Genomic DNA, 25,432 nt, shown 5'->3' with positions numbered 1-25,432 from the left:
TGGGTTCTAGATCCCAGTCTGTGACAGGTGGGTTCTAGATCCCAGTCTGTGACAGGTGGGTTCTAGATCCCAGTCTGTGACAGGCGGGTTCTAGATCCCAGTCTGTGACAGGCGGGTTCTAGATCCCAGTCTGTGACAGGCGGGTTCTAGATCCCAGTCTGTGACAGGCGGGTTCTAGATCCCAGTCTGTGACAGGCGGGTTCTAGATCTCAGTCTGTGACAGGCGGGTTCTAGATCTCAGTCTGTGACAGGCATGTTCTAGATGCAGTCTGTGAAAGGCGTGTTCTAGATCGCAGTCTGTGACAGGCGTGTTCTAGATCTCAGTCTGTGACAGGCGGGTTCTAGATCTCAGTCTGTGACAGGCGGGTTCTAGATCTCAGTCTGTGACAGGCGGGTTCTAGATCTCAGTCTGTGACAGGCGGGTTCTAGATCTCAGTCTGTGACAGGCGTGTTCTAGATCGCAGTCTGTGACAGGCGTGTTCTAGATCTCAGTCTGTGACAGGTGTGTTCTAGATCGCAGTCTGTGACAGGTGTGTTCTAGATCGCAGTCTGACAGGTGTGTTCTAGATCTCAGTCAGACAGGCGGGTTCTAGATCTCAGTCAGACAGGCGGGTTCTAGATCTCAGTCAGACAGGCGGGTTCTAGATCTCAGTCTGTGACAGGCGGGTTCTAGATCTCAGTCTGTGACAGGCGGGTTCTAGATCTCAGTCTGTGACAGGCGTGTTCTAGATCGCAGTCTGTGACAGGCGTGTTCTAGATCTCAGTCTGTGACAGGTGTGTTCTAGATCGCAGTCTGTGACAGGTGTGTTCTAGATCGCAGTCTGACAGGTGTGTTCTAGATCTCAGTCAGACAGGCGGGTTCTAGATCTCAGTCAGACAGGCGGGTTCTAGATCTCAGTCAGACAGGCGTGTTCTAGATCTCAGTCTGTGACAGGCGGGTTCTAGATCTCAGTCTGTGACAGGCGGGTTCTAGATCTCAGTCTGTGACAGGCGGGTTCTAGATCTCAGTCTGTGACAGGCGGGTTCTAGATCTCAGTCTGTGGCAGGTGTGTTCTAGATCTCAGTCTGACAGGTGTGTTCTAGATCGCAGTCTGTGACAGGCGTGTTCTAGATCTGTCTGTGACAGGTGTGTTCTAGATCGCAGTCTGTGACAGGTGTGTTCTAGATCGCAGTCTGTGACAGGTGTGTTCTAGATCTCAGTCAGACAGGCGGGTTCTAGATCTCAGTCTGAGACAGGCGGGTTCTAGATCTCAGTCTGTGACAGGCAGGTTCTAGATCTCAGTCTGTGACAGGCGGGTTCTAGATCTCAGTCTGTGACAGGCGGGTTCTAGATCTCAGTCTGTGACAGGCGGGTTCTAGATCTCAGTCTGTGACAGGTGGGTTCTAGATCTCAGTCTGACAGGCGGGTTCTAGATCTCAGTCTGTGACAGGCGGGTTCTAGATCTCAGTCTGTGACAGGCGGGTTCTAGATCTCAGTCTGTGACAGGCGGGTTCTAGATCTTAGTCTGTGACAGGCGGGTTCTAGATTCAGTCTGTGACAGGCGGGTTCTAGATCTCAGTCTGTGACAGGCGGGTTCTAGATCTCAGTCTGTGACAGGCGGGTTCTAGATCTCAGTCTGTGACAGGCGGGTTCTAGATCTTAGTCTGTGACAGGCGGGTTCTAGATTCAGTCTGTGACAGGCGGGTTCTAGATCTCAGTCTGTGACAGGCGGGTTCTAGATCTCAGTCTGTGACAGGCGGGTTCTAGATCTCAGTCTGTGACAGGCGGGTTCTAGATCTTAGTCTGTGACAGGCGGGTTCTAGATTCAGTCTGTGACAGGCGGGTTCTAGATCTCAGTCTGTGACAGGCGGGTTCTAGATCTCAGTCTGTGACAGGTGGGTTCTAGATCTCAGTCTGTGACAGGTGGGTTCTAGATCTCAGTCTGTGACAGGTGGGTTCTAGATCTCAGTCTGTGTTCTATCCGGAGCTGCTATATAACAGATAAGCCTGTTTTTTATTGTCCCTCCCACAGAGAGAGGACGTGTATGATGGGCTTATCAGGCCCTACTAAGGTCACACCACCGTTATCCAGAGTTGCCATGACATTTAATTCAGTATGTGTGTGTGTTACTGCTAATGTTCATGTGTGGGTCTGCATATGTGCATATGGTGAGGGGCACAATTCATCACGGTTTCAACGCGTCACCTCATAATTCCCAGAAAACCCTAGAACTCCCCCTGAACTCCAGCATGGGTTCTCTAGTTCAGTGAGTGAGTGAGTGAGTGAGTGAGTGAGTGAGTGAGTGAGTGAGTGAGTGAGTGAGTGAGTGAGTGAGTGAGTGAGTGAGTGAGTGAGTGAGTGAGTGAGAGAGTGAGTGAGTGAGAGAGAAGAGAAGAGAGAGAAGAGAGAGAGAGAGAGAGAATAAAATAATGATTTTCCAGAGAAGATCCAGATCTCAGGGAATTAGACCAAAGTTCTCAATTGGTAGAAAATATATAGACTACTGCACACACTACAATTACTTAGGTTTAAAAATAAGCTCAACTGGACACCTTAATGAGGCAGTGAAGGAACTGAGAGAGAAAGCACGCAGGGCATTCTAAGCCATTAAAAAACCCAATCCAAATTGAAATACCTATTTAAATTTGGCTAAAACTAATTGAATGTGTCATTGAACCAATTGCACTTTATGGAAGCGAGGTGTGGGATCCACTTGCAAAACAAGATTTCACCAAATGGGACAAACACCCCATTGAAACCCTGCATGCAGAGTTCTGTAAGATTCTCCTACTTGTCCAGAGGAAGACTACAAACAATGCATGCAGGGCAGAATTAGGCCAATATTCACTAATAATAAAAACTCAAAAAAAGAGCAATTCAGTTTTGGAAACATCTAAAATACAGTGACCCCCTCTCATATCATTACCAAGCCCTGCAATGCCAAGAGCTGAGCAAAGAAAACAGCCCCCTCATCCAGCTGGTCCCGAGTTCACTAACCAGTTCTACTAACACACTGAAGCCTCAGTCCCCTCATCCAGCTGGTCCTGAGTTCACTAACCTGTTCTACTAACACACTGAAGCCTCAGTCCCCTCATCCAGCTGGTCCTGAGTTCACTAACCTGTTCTACTAACACACTGAAGCCTCAGTCCCCTCATCCAGCTGGTCCTGAGTTCACTAACCTGTTCTACTAACACACTGAAGCCTCAGGACCAGAACATCCAATCAATCAGAATGAACCAAATTACAACACAATCAAAACAAAACCACATTGCTTATTGGGAAACACAAACACAAAGCAAAATGCAGGGCTTTCTGGCCCTAAATGGACATTACACTGGATAACTATCTGACCATGGTTACTGATCAAAACCTTAGAAAAACCTTGACAAAGTACAGGCTCAGTGAGCACAGCCTTGCCATTGAGAAGGGTAGACACAGGAAAACCTGGCTCCCTGTAGAGGAAAGGCTGTGCAACCACTGCACAACAGCAGAACCTGAGACAGACCTGCATTTCCTGACAAAATGTCAAAAATATAAAACAATTAGAGAGTGTCATTTCCCAAAATTTTCAAAGACCTCTCTGATGAGAGTAGGCTACTCGTCCTGTTGGGGGAGGACGCAGAGAGCTGTGGGTTGGCAGCGCACTACATTGCTGCATGCCATAAGTTGAGGGACAGTGTCTGAGAGAGAGAGAGAGGAGGGGGACAGAGAGAGAGAGAGAGAGGAGGGGGGACAGAGAGAGAGAGAGAGAGAGAGAGGAGGGGGACAGAGAGAGAGAGAGAGAGAGAGGGGACAGAGAGAGAGAGAGAGAGAGAGAGAGAGAGAGAGAGAGAGAGAGAGGAGGGGGACAGAGAGAGAGAAGGGGACAGAGAGAGAGAGAGAGGGGGACAGAGAGAGAGAGAGAGAGAGAGAGAGGAGGGGGACAGAGAGAGAGAGAGAGAGAGAGAGGAGGGGGACAGAGAGAGAGAGAGAGAGAGAGGAGGGGGACAGAGAGAGAGAGAGAGAGAGAGAGAGAGGAGGGGGACAGAGAGAGAGAGAGAGAGAGAGAGGAGGGGGACAGAGAGAGAGAGAGAGAGAGAGAGGAGAGAGGGGGACAGAGAGAGAGAGAGAGAGAGAGAGAGAGAGGAGGGGGACAGAGAGAGAGAGAGAGAGAGAGAGGGGGACAGAGAGAGAGAGAGAGAGAGAGAGAGGAGGGGGACAGAGAGAGAGAGAGAGAGAGAGAGAGAGGAGGAGGGGGACAGAGAGAGAGAGAGAGAGAGAGAGGAGGAGGGGGACAGAGAGAGAGAGAGAGAGAGAGAGAGAGAGAGAGAGAGAGGGGGACAGAGAGAGAGAGAGAGAGAGAGAGAGAGAGGAGGGGGCCAGAGAGAGAGAGAGAGAGAGAGAGGAGGGGGACAGAGAGAGAGAGAGAGAGAGAGAGAGGGGGACAGAGAGAGAGAGAGAGAGAGAGAGAGAGAGGAGGGGGACAGAGAGAGAGAGAGAGAGAGGAGGGGGACAGAGAGAGAGAGAGAGAGAGGAGGGGGACAGAGAGAGAGAGAGAGAGAGAGGAGGGGGACAGAGAGAGAGAGAGAGAGGAGGGGGACAGAGAGAGAGAGAGAGAGAGAGAGAGAGGAGGGGGACAGAGAGAGAGAGAGGGCCAGTCCAGTCCACACAGAGAGAGAGGGCCAGTCCAGTCCACACAGAGAGAGAGGGCCAGTCCAGTCCACACAGAGAGAGAGGGCCAGTCCAGTCCACACAGAGAGAGAGGGCCAGTCCAGTCCACACAGAGAGAGAGGGCCAGTCCAGTCCACACAGAGAGAGAGGGCCAGTCCAGTCCACACAGAGAGAGAGGGCCAGTCCAGTCCACACAGAGAGGGCCAGTCCAGTCCACACAGAGAGAGAGGGCCAGTCCAGTCCACAGAGAGAGAGGGCCAGTCCAGTCCACACAGAGAGGGCCAGTCCAGTCCACACAGAGAGAGAGGGCCAGTCTTAGTCCAGTGGCTGTGTGTTCTTTATGTAGAGTTGTCTGATTCTGACACGAGCATCAAAACAAAGTCTCCTCCATCTGCCAACACAGCCATTGATCCTCTTTGGTTGAGTTCCAAATTACTCCCTGTTCCCTATATAGTGCACAACCTTTGAACAGAGCACTATGGACCCTGGTTGAAACGCAGTGCACTATACAGGAAATAGGGTCCCACCTGTAAAGGGAAAGGAAAGGGGGAAACTGAAATATGAGAGGTAAGGGGGGGGTGGGGCTGCCTTAACCTTAATCGCCTTAATCGACATCCACGTCTTCAGCGTCCGGGGAACAGTGCGTTAACTGCCTCGCCCAGGGGAACAGTGGGTTAACTGCCTCGCTCAGGGGAACCGTGGGTTAACTGCCTCGCTCAGGGGAACAGTGGGTTAACTGCCTCGCTCAGGGAAACAGTGGGTTAACTGCCTCGCTCAGGGGAACCGTGGGTTAACTGCCTCGCTCAGGGGAACAGTGGGTTAACTGCCTCGCTCAGGGGAACAGTGGGTTAACTGCCTCGCTCAGGGGAACAGTGGGTTAACTGCCTCGCTCAGGGGAACAGTGGGTTAACTGCCTCGCTCAGGGGAACAGTGGGTTAACTGCCTCGCTCAGGGAACCGTGGGTTAACTGCCTCGCTCAGGGGAACAGTGGGTTAACTGCCTCGCCCAGGGGAACAGTGGGTTAACTGCCTCGCTCAGGGGAACAGTGGGTTAACTGCCTCGCTCAGGGGAACAGTGGGTTAACTGCCTCGCTCAGGGGAACAGTGGGTTAACTGCCTCGCTCAGGGGAACAGTGGGTTAACTGCCTCGCTCAGGGGAACAGTGGGTTAACTGCCTCGCTCAGGGGAACAGTGGGTTAACTGCCTCGCTCAGGGGAACAGTGGGTTAACTGCCTTGTTCAGGGGAACAGTGGGTTAACTGCCTCGCTCAGGGAACAGTGGGTTAACGGCCTTGTTCAGGGGAACAGTGGGTTAACTGCCTTGCTCAGGGAACAGTGGGTTAACGGCCTTGCTCAGGGGAACAGTGGGTTAATGGCCTTGCTCAGGGGAACAGTGGGTTAACGGCCTTGCTTAGGGGAACAGTGGGTTAACGGCCTTGCTCAGGGGAACAGTGGGCTAACTGCCTTGCTCAGGGGCAGAATGACAGATTTTTACCTTGTCAGCTCGCGGATTCGATCCAGCAACCTTTCAGTTACTGGCCAAACGCTCTAACCACTAGGCTACCTGCTGCAGTCCATGTGCTGTAGTGGGTTTGATTCCAACAGATCCAATTTCATATCTTCCTATTGTGTCCTCCTTCTACGGGGCCGGCTATATTTATCTGCACAGAGGGAAAATTATTAAAAGCTAACTGCTTTCTCAGACTCTCTGTGACACCGTTTTTATGAACTGAACACACAGAGAAGCAGCATTTTTCAGTGATACCAATTGCCCCACCGAAGACATTATTTTAACAGACTTTTATATGGACAAGTAAAACTCAGAATAAAAAGGAATGTTTGACATCTTCATAAATCTGAGGGGGGTTTAACCTCTCAGCCTTGGAATTGTATCAAATCGCCAGCTAGGGCTTTTACTTACAACATATTATATCGTTAAATACAGTGAAGAGGAATGTTCATCCCCAGAATATTTCCACGTTTCTATTTTGTAAAGATAAAGCTAAGAATAGGGTTGCAAAAATTCTGGTAACTTTCCCCAAAAAATTACCTGGTTTTCCAGAAATTCTGGTTGGAAGATTCCTGGATTTACAAGGGAATAAAGCAGGAAATATGGGAATCCTCCAACCAGGATTTCTGGTAAACCAGGGAATATTTGGAAAAGTTACCAGAATATTCTAAGAACGTTAACAAGTTGATAAGAGCATTATAACAATACGGAAGTATATGAAATTGATTCTACAAGAATGAAAATCACTTCCTAAAAACACAACCTTACGGAACAATCCTTAGATGATTTTCAGATTTCACCGATGCATTGGTCTTCATAGAAAACTAAAAGGCATAGAAACTGTAAATGACGTGGTAACAGGAAATACATGTATTTCCATGATAGAATTTAAAAGTAATTTGGGGCTGAACAAAAATATAAATGGAACATGAAACAATTTCAAAGATTTTACAGAGTTACAGTTCATTTAAGGAAATATGTCAATTGAAATAAATTAATTAGGCCCTAATCTATGGATTTCACATGACTGGGAATACAGATATGCATCTGTTGGTAATAGATACCAAAAAAGTAGGGGTGTGGATGAGAAAACCAGTCAGTATCTGGTGTGACCACCATTTGCCTCCTACAGCGTGACATCTTCTTCGCATAGAGTTGATCAGGCTGTTGATTGTGGCCTGTGGAATGTTGTCCCAACTCCTCTTCAATGGCTGTGGGAAGTTGCTGGAATTTGGCAGGAACTAGAACACGCTGCCGTACATGTCGATCCAGAGCATCCCAAACATGCTCAATGGGTGACATGTCTGGTGAGTATGAAGGCCATGGAAGAACTAGGACATTTTCAATTTCCAGGAATAGTGTACAGATCCTTGCGACATTGGACAGTGCATTATGCTGAAACATGAGGTGATGGCGGCGGATGAATGGCACGACAACGGGCTTCAGGATCTAGTCACAGTATCTCTGTGTATTCAAATAGCCATCGACAAAATGCAATTGTGTTCATTGTCCTTAGCTTATGCCTGCCCGTGCCATAACTCCACCACCACGGGGCACTCTGTTCCCAACCTTGTCGTCAGCAAACCACTCGCCCACACGATGCCATCTTGAAAAGGGGATTCATCTTTGAAGAGCACACTTCTCCAGCGCGCCAGTGAAGGTGAGCACGACGCTGAATGATAGCCTAACTCATAAGTCATGTTGTAACCCATAGGCCTATAGAATTAAGGTGGAGTACACCTACTCCATAAATCAGTCCTGGGCAACTCCAGTCCTCTGGGGCATGATTGGTGTCACACTTTCTCCCCATCCACCCCATCTAGCAAACACATCTGATTTAAACTGCATTTTTAACTGAAGATCATGATTAGTTGATTGTTGGAGTCAGGTGTGTTACCTGGGGCTGGGGGTAAAAGTGTGACCACCAATCACACTCCCGGGGACTGGAGTTGCCCAGGCCTGCCATAAACGATCAATTCTTCTGGTTTTAATTAGATTTTTTATTGCCCGGGCCGGTGGCAAGTAGTGTCAGAAACCACTGCCTGCTCTGCTCTGCTCTGGGGTGGGAGTGAAGCAGGAAGCTGCCGTTTTAAATGGCATATGTGCCTTGACACGTCACTGCCATCCCTGTTGCATCACACACACTACTCCTATCTTCCTCCCGCAGGCAGACAGACTCAGTCACTACAGTTTCTAGTGCCGTCGGCTGAATACTAGGGTTAAATACCTCAGTCAGGATGACAACGACCAAACTATGAATTCAACACCTGGTGCAGAGGTCCCAGACCATAGTGAATCTTCAGGATGGTATCTCTTCCTGCTCTCTGTTGTAGCATTATGTCAGACAAAGTGTGGACAATGGAGAGAACTCGATGACCCGGTTTCCTCCCGGTCATTGACCCACTCTCCGGTCCAGGGTTTCTCAACAACTTATCATCAGGGACTGAGGAGCTGTAGACCGTCTTGGGAGGTCCGCTTAGATTGAAACTGGCCCTTCAGAACTGCCCAACTGGTGTCAGTCAACTACCCAAGGGACTGGTTTGCAGCTACATCTCAGGGTTTGAGAAAACACTGCTAGCCTCTGTCTCTCACCGCATGTCATATGTCTCTCAAATGTACGACACATCCAATCCCATCTGATGTAGTAACATTACATTAGTCTACATTAGATCTGGGTGTTTGCAGTGGCAGGCTGTGTGTGTGTGTGGAATGTTTGGGTCTGGGGCATATCTGGCATTTCCGTGTGGTTTTGGGGTCTAATGCTCTCTCTCTCTAGCCCCGTTAGTTAGTGGGAGCCTGCTGCATTTCACCAAATATGGGCATGTCAGAGGAATGCGGTGTAGAGCCTAGACCTCGGAGCATCTCCTTGACAGTTAGTCTCCTCGTGGACTAAACTAGTCCAGCTCCAAGAAGACACTGCCCACTTGAATTAAACATCTTCAGTGAAATCTTCCCTTAAAGACCTTTTTATTTTACCTTCCCGCAACTATTTTGCTTATTTTATGCGTCACACGCAAAACAACATCTTCTAGGGAAATATTACCTTCCAATCTGCTTTCTACGCACGTCATGGTTCCATGGCAACAAACAACCTGCTCAACTGAATCATGACATAGTTAAATCATTCAAATCCATCTACCTAGAGTCCTGTGAGATGGTGTTATATTGACCAAGATTCATCAGCTTTAGAACATTTGATAGGTGCTGCTCTGGTCATTGTTGCCGTTCCCACTAATCTCGTCTTGGCGTCCAGCCCTTCTACCACTGTGGGTTGGGATGGGCTGCCCACCTCTTCTACCCCTGTGGGTTGGGATGGGCTGCCCACCTCTTCTACCCCTGTGGGTTGGGATGGGCTGCCCACCTCTTCTACCCCTGTGGGTTGGGATGGGCTGCCCACCTCTTCTACCCCTGTGGGTTGGGATGGGCTGCCCACCTCTTCTACCCCTGTGGGTTGGGATGGGCTGCCCACCTCTTCTACCCCTGTGGGTTGGGATGGGCTGCCCACCTCTTCTACCCCTGTGGGTTGGGATGGGCTGCCCACCTCTGGCCTCTTCAGCTGGCCAAGAGCACAAGAATGACTAACAGTTAACCACCACTGAGGAGGAGAAGGGATACAGCAGTCCATATTAGGTGTTTTTATGGGGGTAAAGTAGTAGAGAGTCTGTCAGGGCAGAGGAGAATCAGCGCTGAGCTTTCTTATGGACTCTGGCACATCCCAGCTAGCTAATAGCTTCACGTCAGTTAACGTTCTCTCAGTGTCTAAAATACACACCATCTTCGTTTTATATAATGCTGAGGCATTCTAGCCTGACGTAGGTTCTCTCAGTGTCTAAAATACACACCATCTTCGTTTTATATAATGCCGAGGCATTCTAGCCTGACATAGGTTCTCTCAGTGTCTAAAATACACACCATCTTCCTTTTAGATAATGCTGAGGCATTCTAGCCTGACATAGGTTCTCTCAGTGTCTAAAATACACACCATCTTCCTTTTATATAATGCTGAGGCATTCTAGCCTGACATAGGTTCTCTCAGTGTCTAAAATACACACCATCTTCCTTTTAGATAATGCTGAGGCATTCTAGCCTGACATAGGTTCTCTCAGTGTCTAAAATACACACCATCTTCCTTTTATATAATGCTGAGGCATTCTAGCCTGACGTAGGTTCTCTCAGTGTCTAAAATACACACCATCTTCCTTTTAGATAATGCCGAGGCATTCTAGCCTGACATAGGTTCTCTCAGTGTCTAAAATACACACCATCTTCCTTTTATATAATGCCGAGGCATTCTAGCCTGACGTAGGTTCTCTCAGTGTCTAAAATACACACCATCTTCCTTTTAGATAATGCCGAGGCATTCTAGCCTGACATAGGTTCTCTCAGTGTCTAAAATACACACCATCTTCGTTTTATATAATGCCGAGGCATTCTAGCCTGACGTAGGTTCTCTGTGTCTAAAATACACACCATCTTCGTTTTATATAATGCCGAGGCATTCTAGCCTGACGTAGGTTCTCTCAGTGTCTAAAATACACACCATCTTCGTTTTATATAATGCCGAGGCATTCTAGCCTGACGTAGGTTCTCTGTGTCTAAAATACACACCATCTTCGTTTTATATAATGCCGAGGCATTCTAGCCTGACGTAGGTTCTCTCAAACACTTTCAGTAGGACATGACGTGGTATAATATGCAACGTATGCTCACATGTGGTTATCATCAACAACACATATGTGAAGCGTGGTAGTGAATTCTCTGGCGCTAAGTGAACCATATTTAGCATTGTCAGGTGGCTGGCTAATCAAGAACATCATGGTCTGGCATCTTTATCACTGGGAGAGAGAGGAGAGGACTGTACAGTGAGATATGGAGACAAAAGCTCCTCAGAAAGCTCTATGAAAGGCTGAGCAATAGAATAGAAGATCACTTCATCAAAAAGAGCGATATTAATGCTATGTTGTACAGAACCAGGAAGTAGACTATAGAGATATTAATGCCACGATGTACAGAACCAGGAAGTAGACTATAGAGATATTAATGCCACGATGTACAGAACCAGGAAGTAGACTATAGAGATATTAATGCTACGTTGTACAGAACCAGGAAGTAGACTAGAGATATTAATGCTATGTTGTACAGAACCAGGAAGTAGACTATAGAGATATTAATGCTATGTTGTACAGAACCAGGAAGTAGACTAGAGATATTAATGCCACGATGTACAGAACCAGGAAGTAGACTAGAGATATTAATGCCACGATGTACAGAACCAGGAAGTAGACTATAGAGATATTAATGCTACGTTGTACAGAACCAGGAAGTAGACTAGAGATATTAATGCTATGTTGTAGAGAACCAGGAAGTAGACTATAGAGATATTAATGCCACGATGTACAGAACCAGGAAGTAGACTATAGAGAATTAATGCCATGATGTACAGAACCAGGAAGTAGACTATAGAGATATTAATGCTACGTTGTACAGAACCAGGAAGTAGACTAGAGATATTAATGCTATGTTGTACAGAACCAGGAAGTAGACTAGAGATATTAATGCTATGTTGTACAGAACCAGGAAGTAGACTATAGAGATATTAATGCTATGTTGTACAGAACCAGGAAGTAGACTAGAGATATTAATGCCACGATGTACAGAACCAGGAAGTAGACTATAGAGATATTAATGCTACGTTGTACAGAACCAGGAAGTAGACTAGAGATATTAATGCTATGTTGTAGAGAACCAGGAAGTAGACTATAGAGATATTAATGCCACGATGTACAGAACCAGGAAGTAGACTATAGAGATATTAATGCCATGATGTACAGAACCAGGAAGTAGACTATAGAGATATTAATGCCATGTTGTACAGAACCAGGAAGTAGACTATAGAGATATTAATGCTACGTTGTACAGAACCAGGAAGTAGACTATAGAGATATTAATTCTACGTTGTACAGAACCAGGATATACACTATAGTGGTATCTGTATTCTGTAGACATAAAGTGTATGTCCAACAAGGAGGAAGATGGAGGGTATTTTTCCTCTAATATACAGTTGGCCTATATAGGGGCTGGGGTCTATATAGGGGCTGGGGTCTATATAGGGGCTGGGGTCTATATAGGGGTCTATATAGGGGTTGGGGTCTATATAGGGGTCTATATAGGGGTTGGGGTCTATATAGGGGTCTATATAGGGGTTGGGGTCTATATAGGGGTCTATATAGGGGTTGGGTTCTATATAGGGGTTTATATAGGGGTTGGGGTCTATATGGGGGTTGGGGTCTATATAGGGGGGGTTGGGGTCTATATAGGGGTTGGGGTCTATATAGGGGTTGGGGTCTATATAGGGGTCTATATAGGGGTTGGGGTCTATATAGGGGTCTATATAGGGGTTGGGGTCTATATAGGGTCTATATAGGGGTTGGGGTCTATATAGGGGTTTGGGTTCTATATAGGGGTTGGGGTCTATATAGGGGTCTATATAGGGGTTGGGGTCTATATAGGGGTCTATATAGGGGTTGGGGTCTATATAGGGGTCTATATAGGGGTTGGGGTCTATATAGGGGTTTATATAGGGGTCTATATAGGGGTTGGGTTCTATATAGGGGTCTATATAGGGGTTGGGGTCTATATGGGGGGGGTTGGGGTCTATATAGGGGGGGTTGGGGTCTATATAGGGGTCTATATAGGGGTTGGGGTCTATTTAGGGGTCTATATAGGGGTTGGGGTCTATATAGGGGTCTATATAGGGGTTGGGGTCTATATAGGGGTCTATATAGGGGTTGGGGTCTATATAGGGGTCTATATAGGGGTTGGGGTCTATATAGGGGTTGGGTTCTATATAGGGGTTGGGTTCTATATAGGGGTCTATATAGGGGTTGGGGTCTATATAGGGGTCTATATAGGGGTTGGGGTCTATATAGGGGTCTATATAGGGGTTGGGGTCTATATAGGGGTCTATATAGGGGTTGGGGTCTATATAGGGGTTTATATAGGGGTCTATATAGGGGTTGGGTTCTATATAGGGGTCTATATAGGGGTTGGGGTCTATATGGGGGTTGGGGTCTATGGGGGTTGGGGTCTATATAGGGTTCTATATATAGGGGTTGGGGTCTATATGGGGGGGTCTATATAGGGGTTGGGGTCTATATAGGGGTCTATATAGGGGTTGGGGTCTATATAGGGGTCTATATAGGGGTTGGGGTCTATATAGGGGGGGTCTATATAGGGGTTGGGGTCTATATAGGGGTCTATATAGGGGTCTATATAGGGGTTGGGGTCTAAATAGGGGTCTATATAGGGGTTGGGGTCTATAGGGTTCTATATAGGGGTTGGGGTCTATATAGGGGTTGGGGTCTATATAGGGTTCTATATAGGGGTTGGGGTCTATATAGGGGTCTATATAGGGGTTGGGGTCTATATAGGGGTCTATATAGGGGTTGGGGTCTATATAGGGGTCGGGGTCTATATAGTGGTCTATATAGGGGTGGGGTCTATATAGTGGTCTATATAGGGGTTGGGGTCTATATAGGGGTCTATATAGGGGTTGGGGTCTATATAGGGTTCTATATAGGGGTTGGGGTCTATATAGGGTTCTATATAGGGGTTGGGGTCTATATAGGGTTCTATATAGGGGTTAGAGTCTATATAGGGGTCTATATAGGGGTTGGGGTCTATATAGGGTTCTATATAGGGGTTGGGGTCTATATAGGGGTCTACATAGGGGTTGGGGTCTATATAGGGGGTTGGGGTCTATATGGTGGTCTATATAGGGGTTGGGGTCTATATAGGGGTTTGGGTCTATATAGGGGTCTATATAGGGGTTGGGGTCTATATAGGGTTCTATATAGGGGTTGGGGTCTATATAGGGTTCTATATAGGGGTTGGAGTCTATATAGGGGTCTATATATAGGGGGGGTCTATATAGGGGTTGGGGTCTATATAGGGTTCTATATAGGGGTTGGGGTCTATATAGGGGTCTATATAGGGGTTGGGGTCTATATAGGGTTCTATATAGGGGTTGGGGTCTATATAGGGGTCTATATAGGGGTTGGGGTCTATATAGGGTTCTATATAGGGGTTGGGGTCTATATAGGGTTCTATATAGGGGTTGGGGTCTATATAGGGTTCTATATAGGGGTTAGAGTCTATATAGGGGTCTATATAGGGGTTGGGGTCTATATAGGGTTCTATATAGGGGTTGGGGTCTATATAGGGGTCTACATAGGGGTTGGGGTCTATATAGGGGTTGGGGTCTATATGGTGGTCTATATAGGGGTTGGGGTCTATATAGGGGTTGGGGTCTATATAGGGTTCTATATAGGGGTTGGGGTCTATATAGGGTTCTATATAGGGGTTGGGGTCTATATAGGGTTCTATATAGGGGTTGGAGTCTATATAGGGGTCTATATAGGGGTCTATATAGGGGTTGGGGTCTATATAGGGTTCTATATAGGGGTTGGGGTCTATATAGGGGTCTATATAGGGGTTGGGGTCTATATAGGGTTCTATATAGGGGTTGGGGTCTATATAGGGGTCTATATAGGGGTTGGGGTCTATATAGGGGTCTATATAGGGGTTGGGGTCTATATAGGGTCGGGGTCTATATAGTGGTGGGGTCTATATAGTGGTCTATATAGGGGTTGGGGTCTATATAGGGGTCTATATAGGGGTTGGGGTCTATATAGGGTTCTATATAGGGGTTGGGGTCTATATAGGGTTCTATATAGGGGTTGGGGTCTATATAGGGTTCTATATAGGGGTTAGGGTCTATATGGGGGGTCTATATAGGGGTTGGGGTCTATATAGGGTTCTATATAGGGGTTGGGGTCTATATAGGGGTCTACATAGGGGTTGGGGTCTATATAGGGGTTGGGGTCTATATGGTGGTCTATATAGGGGTTGGGGTCTATATAGGGGTTGGGGTCTATATAGGGGTTTGGGTCTATATAGGGGTCTATATAGGGGTTGGGGTCTATATAGGGTTCTATATAGGGGTTGGGGTCTATATAGGGTTCTATATAGGGGTTGGAGTCTATATAGGGGTCTATATAGGGGTCTATATAGGGGTTGGGGTCTATATAGGGTTCTATATAGGGGTTGGGGTCTATATAGGGGTCTATATAGGGGTTGGGGTCTATATAGGGTTCTATATAGGGGTTGGGGTCTATATAGGGGTCTATATAGGGGTTGGGGTCTATATAGGGGTCTATATAGGGGTTGGGGTCTATATAGGGGTCGGTGTCTGATCATGTTGATGATGAAGAATCCACTTCCATCTTCTCTTGACGTGTGCTGAACTCCCAAAATAACGTATCAGCAATATTTTGGGAGTGATCCTATTCTAGGGACCCGGGGGGGTTTTCCTGAACCCGTTTCCCGGTGCCGTTCCGGAGAGTTCCCTGGGCTGCAGATGAAAAGGCCGGAGGACAATGAGCCCCACCGCGTCAGAGTAACCAGGGTAACAAAGTGAGGAAAACACTACGACAACCCAACGAACACGTGTCAGTCACACAATTGGGAAAAAAATGGACGCACGCAAGAATAGACAACACACACACACATGGAAACTGGGATGTTTCCTCCCTTTGTCATCGCGTGGGGATTCATGATTACACAAAGAGAATTATTCTGATTTAAAACATCTCATCTCCAGAAAGCAACCAACTACACACAAACACAGTGCCTTGGTCTTCATCTCAGCAGTCAAAAGCAGAGTCATCTCCTCTTCGTCAATTTGGATTGCAGAGAACTGATAAGTGGGGATTGATAAGTGGGTTACGTGTAAAGCAGACCCAACGCTAGGGTCAGGGTTAGAAGCTGAAGTCCAGGGACTGAAGCAGCATTGCCAGTCAGGCAGAGTGTGTAAAGGCCTCTCACACAAGCAGCCTAATCTCCAGTATGATCAGCCAGTGGGGTTGGTCACCAGTGTCACATTCCCCAGTGACATGCACATGAACACACACTAAACTGTAATGGACTTTCTCTAGTCTATGTTCTTCTGTTTCTTTCTTTCACAATCTGTATTTTTCTACTAACCTTCCCCTCTCACACTCTGTTCTCTCTCACTCTGTTCTCTCTCACTCTGTTCTCTCTCACTCTGTTCTCTCTCACTCTGTTCTCTCTCACTCTGTTCTCTCTCACTCTGTTCTCTCTCACCCTGTTCTCTCTCACCCTGTTCTCTCACACTCTGTTCTCTCTCACTCTGTTCTCTCTCACTCTGTTCTCTCACACTCTGTTCTCTCTCACTCTGTTCTCTCTCACTCTGTTCTCTCTCACTCTGTTCTCTCTCACTCTGTTCTCTCTCACTCTGTTCTCTCTCACTCTGTTCTCTCACTCTGTTTCTCTCTCACTCTGTTCTCTCTCACTCTGTTCTCTCTCACTCTGTTCTCTCTCACTCTGTTCTCTCTCACTCTGTTCTCTCTCACCCTGTTCTCTCTCACCCTGTTCTCTCTCACTCTGTTCTCTCTCACTCTGTTCTCTCTCACTCTGATCAGACAGGCGTGAATCAGACAGGCGTGAATCAGACAGGCGTGAATCAGACAGGCGTGAATCAGACAGGCGTGAATCAGACAGGCGTGAATCAGACAGGCGTCTTGTGTGCCATAATTATTTTGTATACATTTGCCACTGCTGGACTAAAACAAATCTCGGTCGACCAACAGCCTATCAACCAAACAATCAACAAAATTTGGTCGGCCCTACTTCCTCCATCAACATGGTTATGGTTCCTCGGCGTGAGGTTTACTCTGCGGTAGGCTGGGGTAGAGCTAGGTAGGCTAAAAGAGACAATAATGCTACCAAGTACCACCGATTACATCACCACTACACAGGCAGGTCACCACCGATTACATCACCACTACACAGGCAGGCACCACCGATTACATCACCACTACACAGGCAGGCACCACCGATTACATCACCACTACACAGGCAGGTCACCACCGATTACATCACCACTACACAGGCAGGTCACCACCGATTACATCACCACTACACAGGCAGGTCACCACCGATTACATTAGGCATCACCACTACACAGGCAGGCACCACCGATTACATCACCACTACACAGGCAGGCACCACCGATTCACATCACCACTACACAGGCAGGGCAGGCAGGCACCACCGATTACATCACCACTACACAGGCAGGCACCACCGATTACATCACCACTACACATGCAGGTCACCACCGATTACATCACCACTACACAGGCAGGCACCACCGATTACATCACCACACAGGCAGGTCACCACCGATTACATCACCACTACACAGGCAGGCACCACCGATTACATCACCACTACACAGGCAGGCACCACCGATTACATAACCAACTACACAGGCAGGCACCACCGATTACATCACCACTACACAGGCAGATACCACCGATTACATCACCACTACACAGGCAGGTCACCACCGATTACATCACCACTACACAGGCAGGCACCACCGATTACATCACCACTACACAGGCAGGTCACCACCAATTACATCACCACTACACAGGCAGGCACCACCGATTACATCACCACTACACAGGCAGGTCACCACCGATTACATCACCACTACACAGGCAGGTCATTCAACCTACAAGGACATTATGAAACACTACTCCTCCTTGTCAAATTGCCTCTGCTTGAAACCACAAGGCAAGAGAGTCAGTGCCATAACCTGGTTACAGACGCAGGTGAGGAGCTGTTAAGTTGTTAGGTAGCAAGTGGAAGTAGCGTGGCGGCTTTGACAGATCCTTACCGATTCGTCCAGGGCGAAACGCAGGCAGCCATGTTCGTACAGCACAAAGAACCTCCGTTGCCATTTCTGTCGGGAGAGAGAGAAACAACGTTACCACATCTGTCTGCAGGGAGAGAGAGAAACAACGTTACTACGTCTGTCTGCAGGGAGAGAGAGAAACAACGTTACTACGTCTGTCTGCAGGGAGAGAGAGACAACGTTACTACATCTGTCTGCAGGGAGAGAGAGAAACAACGTTACTACATTTGTCTGCAGGGAGAGAGAGACAACGTTACTACATCTGTCTGCACATCTGTCTGGAGAGAGAAACAACGTTACTACATCTGTCTGCAGGGAGAGAGAGAAACAACGTTACTACATCTGTCTGCAGGGGAGAGAGAAACAACGTTACTACATCTGTCTGCAGGGAGAGAGAGAAACAACGTTACTACATCTGTCTGCAGGGAGAGAGAGAAACAACGTTACTACATCTGTCTGCAGGGAGAGAGAGAAACAACGTTACTACATCTGTCTGCAGGGAGAGAGAAACAACGTTACTACATCTGTCTGCAGGGAGAGAGTTACTACATCTGTCTGCAGGGAGAGAGAGACAACGTTACTACATCTGTCTGCAGGGAGAGAGAAACAACGTTACTAAATCTGTCTGCAGGGAGAGAGAGAAACAACGTTACTACATCTGTCTGCAGGGAGAGAGAGAAACAACAGGGAGAGAGTTACTACATCTGTCTTCAGGGAGAGAGAGACAACGTTACTACATCTGTCTGTAGGGGGAGAGAGAGAGACAACGTTACTACATCTGTCTGCAGGGAGAGAGAAACAACGTTACTACATCTGTCTGCAGGGAGAGAGAGAAACAACGTTACTCTATCTGTCTGCAGGGAGAGAGAGAAACAACGTTACTACATCTGTCTGCAGGGAGAGAGAGAAACAACGTTACTACATCTGTCTTCAGGGAGAGAGAGACAACGTTACTCTATCTGTCTGCAGGGAGAGAGAGAAACAACGTTACTACATCTGTCTGCAGGGAGAGAGAGAAACAACGTTACTACATCTGTCTGCAGGGAGAGAGAGAAACAACGTTACTACATCTGTCTGCAGGGAGAGAGAGACAACGTTACTACATCTGTCTTCAGGGAGAGAGAGACAACGTTACTACATCTGTCTGCAGGAGAGAGAGAGAGACAACGTTACTACATCTGTCTGCAGGGAGAGAGAAACAACGTTACTACATCTGTCTTCAGGGAGAGAGAAACAACGTTACTACATCTGTCTGCAGAGAGAGAGGGAGAAACAACGTTACTACATCTGTCTGCAGGGGAGAGAGAAGCAACGTTACTACATTTGTCTGCAGGGAGAGAGAGAAACAACGTTACTACATCTGTCTGCAGGAGGGAGAGAAACAACGTTACTACATCTGTCTGCAGGGAGAGAGAGACAACGTTACTACATCTGTCTGCAGGGAGAGAGAGACAACGTTACTACATCTGTCTGCAGGGAGAGAGAGACAACGTTACTACATCTGAAGACGTGTTTAGGAACAGCCGATGATTTAATACTGTATGTCTGCAGGGAGAGAGAGGTAGGGTGTTGGGCTGAAACATGCCACCGGACTACTAGTGTGTAGTAACATAGTGAGACAAGCTTCAAGATACAAGGGACGGCAGGTAGCCTAGTGGTTAGAGTGTAGGGGCGGCAGGTAGCCTAGTGGTTAGAGTGTAGGGACGGCAGGTAGACTAGTGGTTAGAGTGTAGGGGCGGCAGGTAGCCTAGTGGTTAGAGTGTAGGGCGGCAGGTAGCCTAGTGGTTAGAGTGTAGGGGGCGGCAGGTAGCCTAGTGGTTAGAGTGTAGGGACGGCAGGTAGCCTAGTGGTTAGAGTGTAGGGCCGGCATGTAGACTAGTGGTTAAAGTGTAGGGACGGCAGGTAGACTAGTGGTTAGAGTGTAGGGACGGCAGGTAGCCTAGTGGCTAGAGTGTAGGGACGGCAGGTAGCCTAGTGGTTAGAGCATAGGTGCGGCAGGTAGCCTAGTGGTTAGAGTGTAGGGACGGCAGGTAGCCTAGTGGTTAGAGTGTAGGGGCGACAGGTAGCCTAGTGGTTAGAGTGTAGGGACGGCAGGTAGCCTAGTGGTTAGAGTGTAGGGACGGCAGGTAGACTAGTGGTGGTTAGAGTGTAGGGGCGGCAGGTAGCCTAGTGGTTAGAGTGTCGGGACGGCAGGTAGCCTAGTGGTTAGAGTGTAGGGACGGCAGGTAGCCTAGTGGTTAGAGTGTAGGGCCGGCAGGTAGCCTAGTGGTTAAAGTGTAGGGACGGCAGGTAGACTAGTGGTTAGAGTGTAGGGACGGCAGGTAGCCTAGTGGCTAGAGTGTAGGGACGGCAGGTAGCCTAGTGGTTAGAGCGTAGGTGCGGCAGGTAGCCTAGTGGTTAGAGTGTAGGGACGGCAGGTAGCCTAGTGGTTAGAGTGTAGGGACGGCAGGTAGCCTAGTGGTTAGAGTGTAGGTGCGGCAGGTAGCCTAGTGGTTAGAGTGTAGGGGCGGCAGGTAGCCTAGTGGTTAGAGTGTAGTAACGGCAGGTAGCCTAGTGGTTAGAGTGTAGGGACGGCAGGTAGCCTAGTGGTTAGAGTGTAGGGATGGCAGGTAGCCTAGTGGTTAGAGTGTAGGGGCGGCAGGTAGCCTAGTGGTGGCAGGTAGCCTAGTGGTTAGAGTGTAGGGGCGGCAGGTAGCCCAGTGGTTAGAGTGTAGGGATGGCAGGTAGCCTAGTGGTTAGAGTGTAGGGATGGCAGGTAGCTTAGTGGTTAGAGTGTAGGGACGGCAGGTAGCCTAGTAGTTAGAGTGTAGGGACGGCAGGTAGCCTAGTGGATAGAGTGTAGGGCACGGCAGGTAGCCTAGTGGTTAGAGTGTAGGGCCGGCAGGTAGACTAGTGGTTAGAGTGTAGGGACAGCAGGTAGCCTAGTGGCTAGAGTGTAGGGACGGCAGGTAGCCTAGTGGTTAGAGTGTAGGGGCGGCAGGTAGTCTAGAGGTTAGAGTGTAGGTGCGGCAGGTAGCCTAGAGGTTAGAGTGTAGTAACGGCAGGTAGCCTAGTGGTTAGAGTGTAGGGATGGCAGGAAGCCTAGTGGTTAAAGTGTAGGGGCGGCAGGTAGCCTAGAGGTTAGAGTATAGGGCGGCAGGTAGCCTAGTGGTTAGAGTGTAGGGACGGCAGGTAGACTAGTGGTTAGAGTGTAGCGCCAGTAACCAGAAGGGTGCTAGATCGAATCCCTGAGCTGACAAAGTAAAAATCTGCCGTTCTGCCCTTGAACAAGGCAGTTAACCCACTGTTCCTAGGCCGTCATTGTAAAATAAGAATTTGTTCTTAACCTACTTGCCTAGTTAAATAAAGGTTAAATTTTTTACAAACTAATGACATGACGACCCTGCAGTGGACCCTCAGGCCTACATCCACTCTATACAAACACTATCGACGCAGGTTCAGAGTCCATTTCTCCGACTCTATTGATCATCGGTCTGTAGTGTTTCAAGCTCTTCCATTACGCTCCGAACAAGATCTAGCTTCCTAAGTGGATTTTAAAAACCCGATGAAAACCTCCTGATGGTCCACGTTCACTCATCCCCTCTCTCACTACAGGGTTCTGCTGCCTGGGGAATGGTGTTCGGTGAATGTTTATCCTGTGACTACAGTGCTACGGAACAGCGAACATGCATACTAACCCATCCCCCACTTTATGTGAGCGTACACGCACACACACACACACACACACACACACACACACACACACACACACACAAACACACATCATGGGTGCTCTTACCCGGGATCTTTGCATGGGATTGCTAAAGTCTGTTCCCTCGGGGGCCAAGCACAGCCATCCGCCATAAATAGGTTTGGCCTGTAAAACACAAGAGAACAGAGCAATTTAGACGAGCATTGAGGGGGGAGGGGGAAAGCAGTGAGAGAGAAAGTCTGGGTGAATGAGTAGAGAGACCCTCAAGGCGAGGCCGTCTTAAAACAATGCTACCTAATATAATGTTTACATTATTCATCTCATATGTATATGTAGATACTGTACTCTATATCATCGACTGCATCCTTATGTAATACATGTATCACTAGCCACTTTAACTATGCCACTTGGTTTACATACTCATCTCATATGTATATACTGTACTCAATACCATCTACTGTATCTTGCCTATGCTGCTCTGTACCATCACTCATTCATATATCTTTATGTACATATTCTTTATCCCCTTACACGTATGTCTATAAGGTAGTAGTTTTGGAATTGTTAGTTAGATTACTTGTTCGTTATTACTGCATTGTCGGAACTAGAAGCACAAGCATTTCGCTACACTCGCATTAACATCTGCTAACCATGTGTATGTGACAAATAACATGTGATTTGATTTGATTTGAAACCACACCGGTTAGCAAGCCTGTCAGCGTAATCAGCACCATTTGATGCTACAATCCACTGCCTTTCCGTTCAAATTGCTTCGATGAGTCTAGAATGAAGCTTTCTGTGTGAACAACAACAGCGCCTGCCTTTTAATCTATATTCACCTCACGGAAGTTGTTTTGAGCCAAAAAACGTTCTTGTTCCCAACGAAAACACAGAGGAGCAGTTCAGAAAGATGTGGAAACATAAACACGGAGACAGAGTTCCCACAGGGCCGAGGGGGAGAAACATTTCAAATGGGTGCTCTTTGTACTCTATTAAAAAACTCCTGTCTGTCTCTAATTTTGACTGTTAAACATTACCAAGAAGCAGCTGTCAGGCCTGTTGGGCTCCTTTTCCCACTCTGAACCCTTAAATTCCAGGCTAGCGTCTCCCCTGCAGCAGAGAAGTGTAGGATTATTAGTCTGCGGGGGATTTTGACCATATTGCTAGCTAGCCTGTGCCCCTGTATATCAGTCATAAATCCACGTGCCTTGTTTCAGCTTGCGAAGACCGCCTGACTAATGTGTCTACAGAGACAGGTAGATGAAGTGGTGATAGGTGATTGAGGTAAACGTGTCAGGACATAGTGCTTAGACATCTGATAAGAAGAGTCTGGTGGCCTCCCGAGTGGTGCAGTGGTCTTAGTGCTAGCTGTGCCACTAGAGATTCTGGGTTAGAGAGTCCAGGCTCTGTCGCAGCCGGCCGCGACCGGGAGACCCATGGGGCGGCGCACAATTAGCCCGGCGTCGTCTGGGTCAGGGGAGGGTTTGGCCAGCAGGGATGTCCTTGTCCCATCGTGCACTAGCGACTCCTGTGGCAGGCCGGGTGCAGTGCACGCTGACACAGTCACCAGGTGTACAGTGTTTCCTCTGACACATTGGTGCGGCTGGCTTCCAGGTTAAGTGGGCATTGTGTCAAGAAGCAGTACGTCTTGGTTGGGTTGCGTTTCGGAGGACTCACGGCTCCCAACCTTCGTCTCTTCCGAGTCCGTACGGGGACTTGCAACGATGAGACAAGACTAACTACCAATTGGAAACCAGGAAATTGGGGTGAAAAAGGGGTACAAATGTTATTATATAATAAAAGAACAATCTGGCATTTAGACTGAGGATTAGCATACACCAGACACGACCCAAAATGGATGTTTCCTGTCCTCAGATCCTATATAGGGATGGAAGACAGCCTAGCAATTAAGAGCGGTGGGACAGAAACCGAAAGGTCACTGGTTCGAATCCCCGAGCTGTTTCAGTTGTGCCCTTGAGCAAGGCACTTAACCCTAAATTGCTCCGGGGTCACCGTCAATAATGGCCGACCCCAGGATGTGACCCCACTCTTCGAGGGCGCCTCAGAGGGAGTGGGGTATGCAAAAAACACATAGGACAAATACTATTCTATTATTATAGCTATATGGGCAATGTGATCAATAAATGAGCCCATACCACACAGATAAGAGGTGTTTTATAGCATAGTAAACTATTTCTCCATTGGTTGAGAGACATCGGCAGAGAGAAACAGATCGATCGAGAAAGAGACTGACAGGATAGAATGAGAGAGAGACAAAAGGAGAGGTAGAGAGAACGAGTGAGAAAGAGACTGACAGAAGAGAATGAGAGAGAGACAAAAGGAGAGGTAGAGAGAACGAGTGAGAAAGAGACTGACAGGAGAGAATGAGAGAGAGACAAAAGGAGAGGCAGAGAGAACGAGTGAGAAAGAGACTGACAGAAGAGAATGAGAGAGAGACAAAAGGAGAGGCAGAGAGAGTGAGAAAGAGACTGACAGGAGAGAAAGAGACTGACAGAAGAGAATGAGAGAGAGACAAAAGGAGAGGCAGAGAGAACGAGTGAGAAAGAGACTGACAGAAGAGAATGAGAGAGAGACAAAAGGAGAGGTAGAGAGAACGAGTGAGAGAGACTGACAGGAGAGAATGAGAGAGAGACAAAAGGAGAGGCAGAGAGAACGAGTGAGAAAGAGACTGACAGAAGAGAATGAGAGAGAGACAAAAGGAGAGGCAGAGAGAACGAGTGAGAAAGAGACTGACAGAGAGAATGAGAGAGAGACAAAAGGAGAGGTAGAGAGAACGAGTGAGAAAGAGACTGACAGGAGAGAATGAGAGAGAGACAAAAGGAGAGGCAGAGAGAACGAGTGAGAAAGAGACTGACAGAAGAGAATGAGAGAGAGACAAAAAGGAGAGGTAGAGAACGAGCAGCTGTAGCCCGTAATGATGTTGGTGGGCCTGAGGAGCCAGGAGGCCTGGAAAGGAGAGGAGAGACACACCCTTGCACTCTTCCTCCACACACAGGCCTCACTTCCTCTACAGTGGTCCTCCCGTTACCTTTCTGTCCCCTCTCATCTCTCCCCCCCCCAAGGCAAGCCCGACCACCGGCAGTGAGGTTAAGGATCAATCCCAATAGACAACAATAGTAACGGCGTCTTTTCTTAGGCACTAATGTGTTTTAGTTCAGAACAGAGGCTTTAATAGTTCTACAATACTTCCAATGGTTAATCCCCATTACTACTCCACATTGAACAGCTACATTACTACTCCACATTGAACAGCTACATTACTACTCCACATTGAACAGCTACATTACTACTCCACATTACTACTCCACATTGAACAGCTACATTACTACACCACATTACTACTCCACATTGAACAGCTACATTACTACCCCACATTGAACAGCTACATTATTACTCCATTGAACAGCTACATTACTACTCCACATTGAACAGCTACATTACTACTCCACATTACTACTCCACATTACTACTCCACATTGAACAGCTACATTACTACTCCACATTGAACAGCTACATTACTACTCCACATTACTACTCCACATTGAACAGCTACATTATTACTCCACATTGAACAGCTACATTACTGCTCCACATTGAACAGCTACATTACTACTCCACATTGAACCAGAGAAGCGCTACATTACTACTCCACATTGAACCACAGAGAAGCGCTAAATTACTACTCCACATTGAACAGCTACATTACTACTCCACATTGAACCACAGAGAAGCGCTACATTACTACTCCACAGAGAAGCACTACATTACTACTCCACATTGAACAGCTACATTACT

General features: G+C 47.6%; 1 protein-coding gene across 2 annotated transcripts in view; it reads right to left on the bottom strand.

The window, feature by feature from the left end:
• Positions 1 to 25,432, bottom strand: part of LOC112223359 (myosin phosphatase Rho-interacting protein) — a 77,890-nt gene that overhangs the window by 46,274 nt on the left and 6,184 nt on the right. For both annotated transcript variants that reach the window (XM_042305588.1, XM_042305589.1), the window contains exons 2-3: positions 21,704 to 21,781; positions 17,908 to 17,973 (exon numbers count right to left, since the gene is read on the bottom strand). In XM_042305588.1, the coding sequence (XP_042161522.1) occupies positions 17,908 to 17,973; positions 21,704 to 21,781 (144 nt within the window). The remainder of the gene's footprint in view (positions 1 to 17,907; positions 17,974 to 21,703; positions 21,782 to 25,432) is intronic.

This window comes from Oncorhynchus tshawytscha, linkage group LG24 (assembly GCF_018296145.1).
Source record: "Oncorhynchus tshawytscha isolate Ot180627B linkage group LG24, Otsh_v2.0, whole genome shotgun sequence".
Classification (NCBI taxonomy): Eukaryota; Metazoa; Chordata; class Actinopteri; order Salmoniformes; family Salmonidae; genus Oncorhynchus; species Oncorhynchus tshawytscha.
Note: the sequence above shows the minus strand (reverse complement) of the source record. Positions and strands in the feature narration are given on the sequence as shown.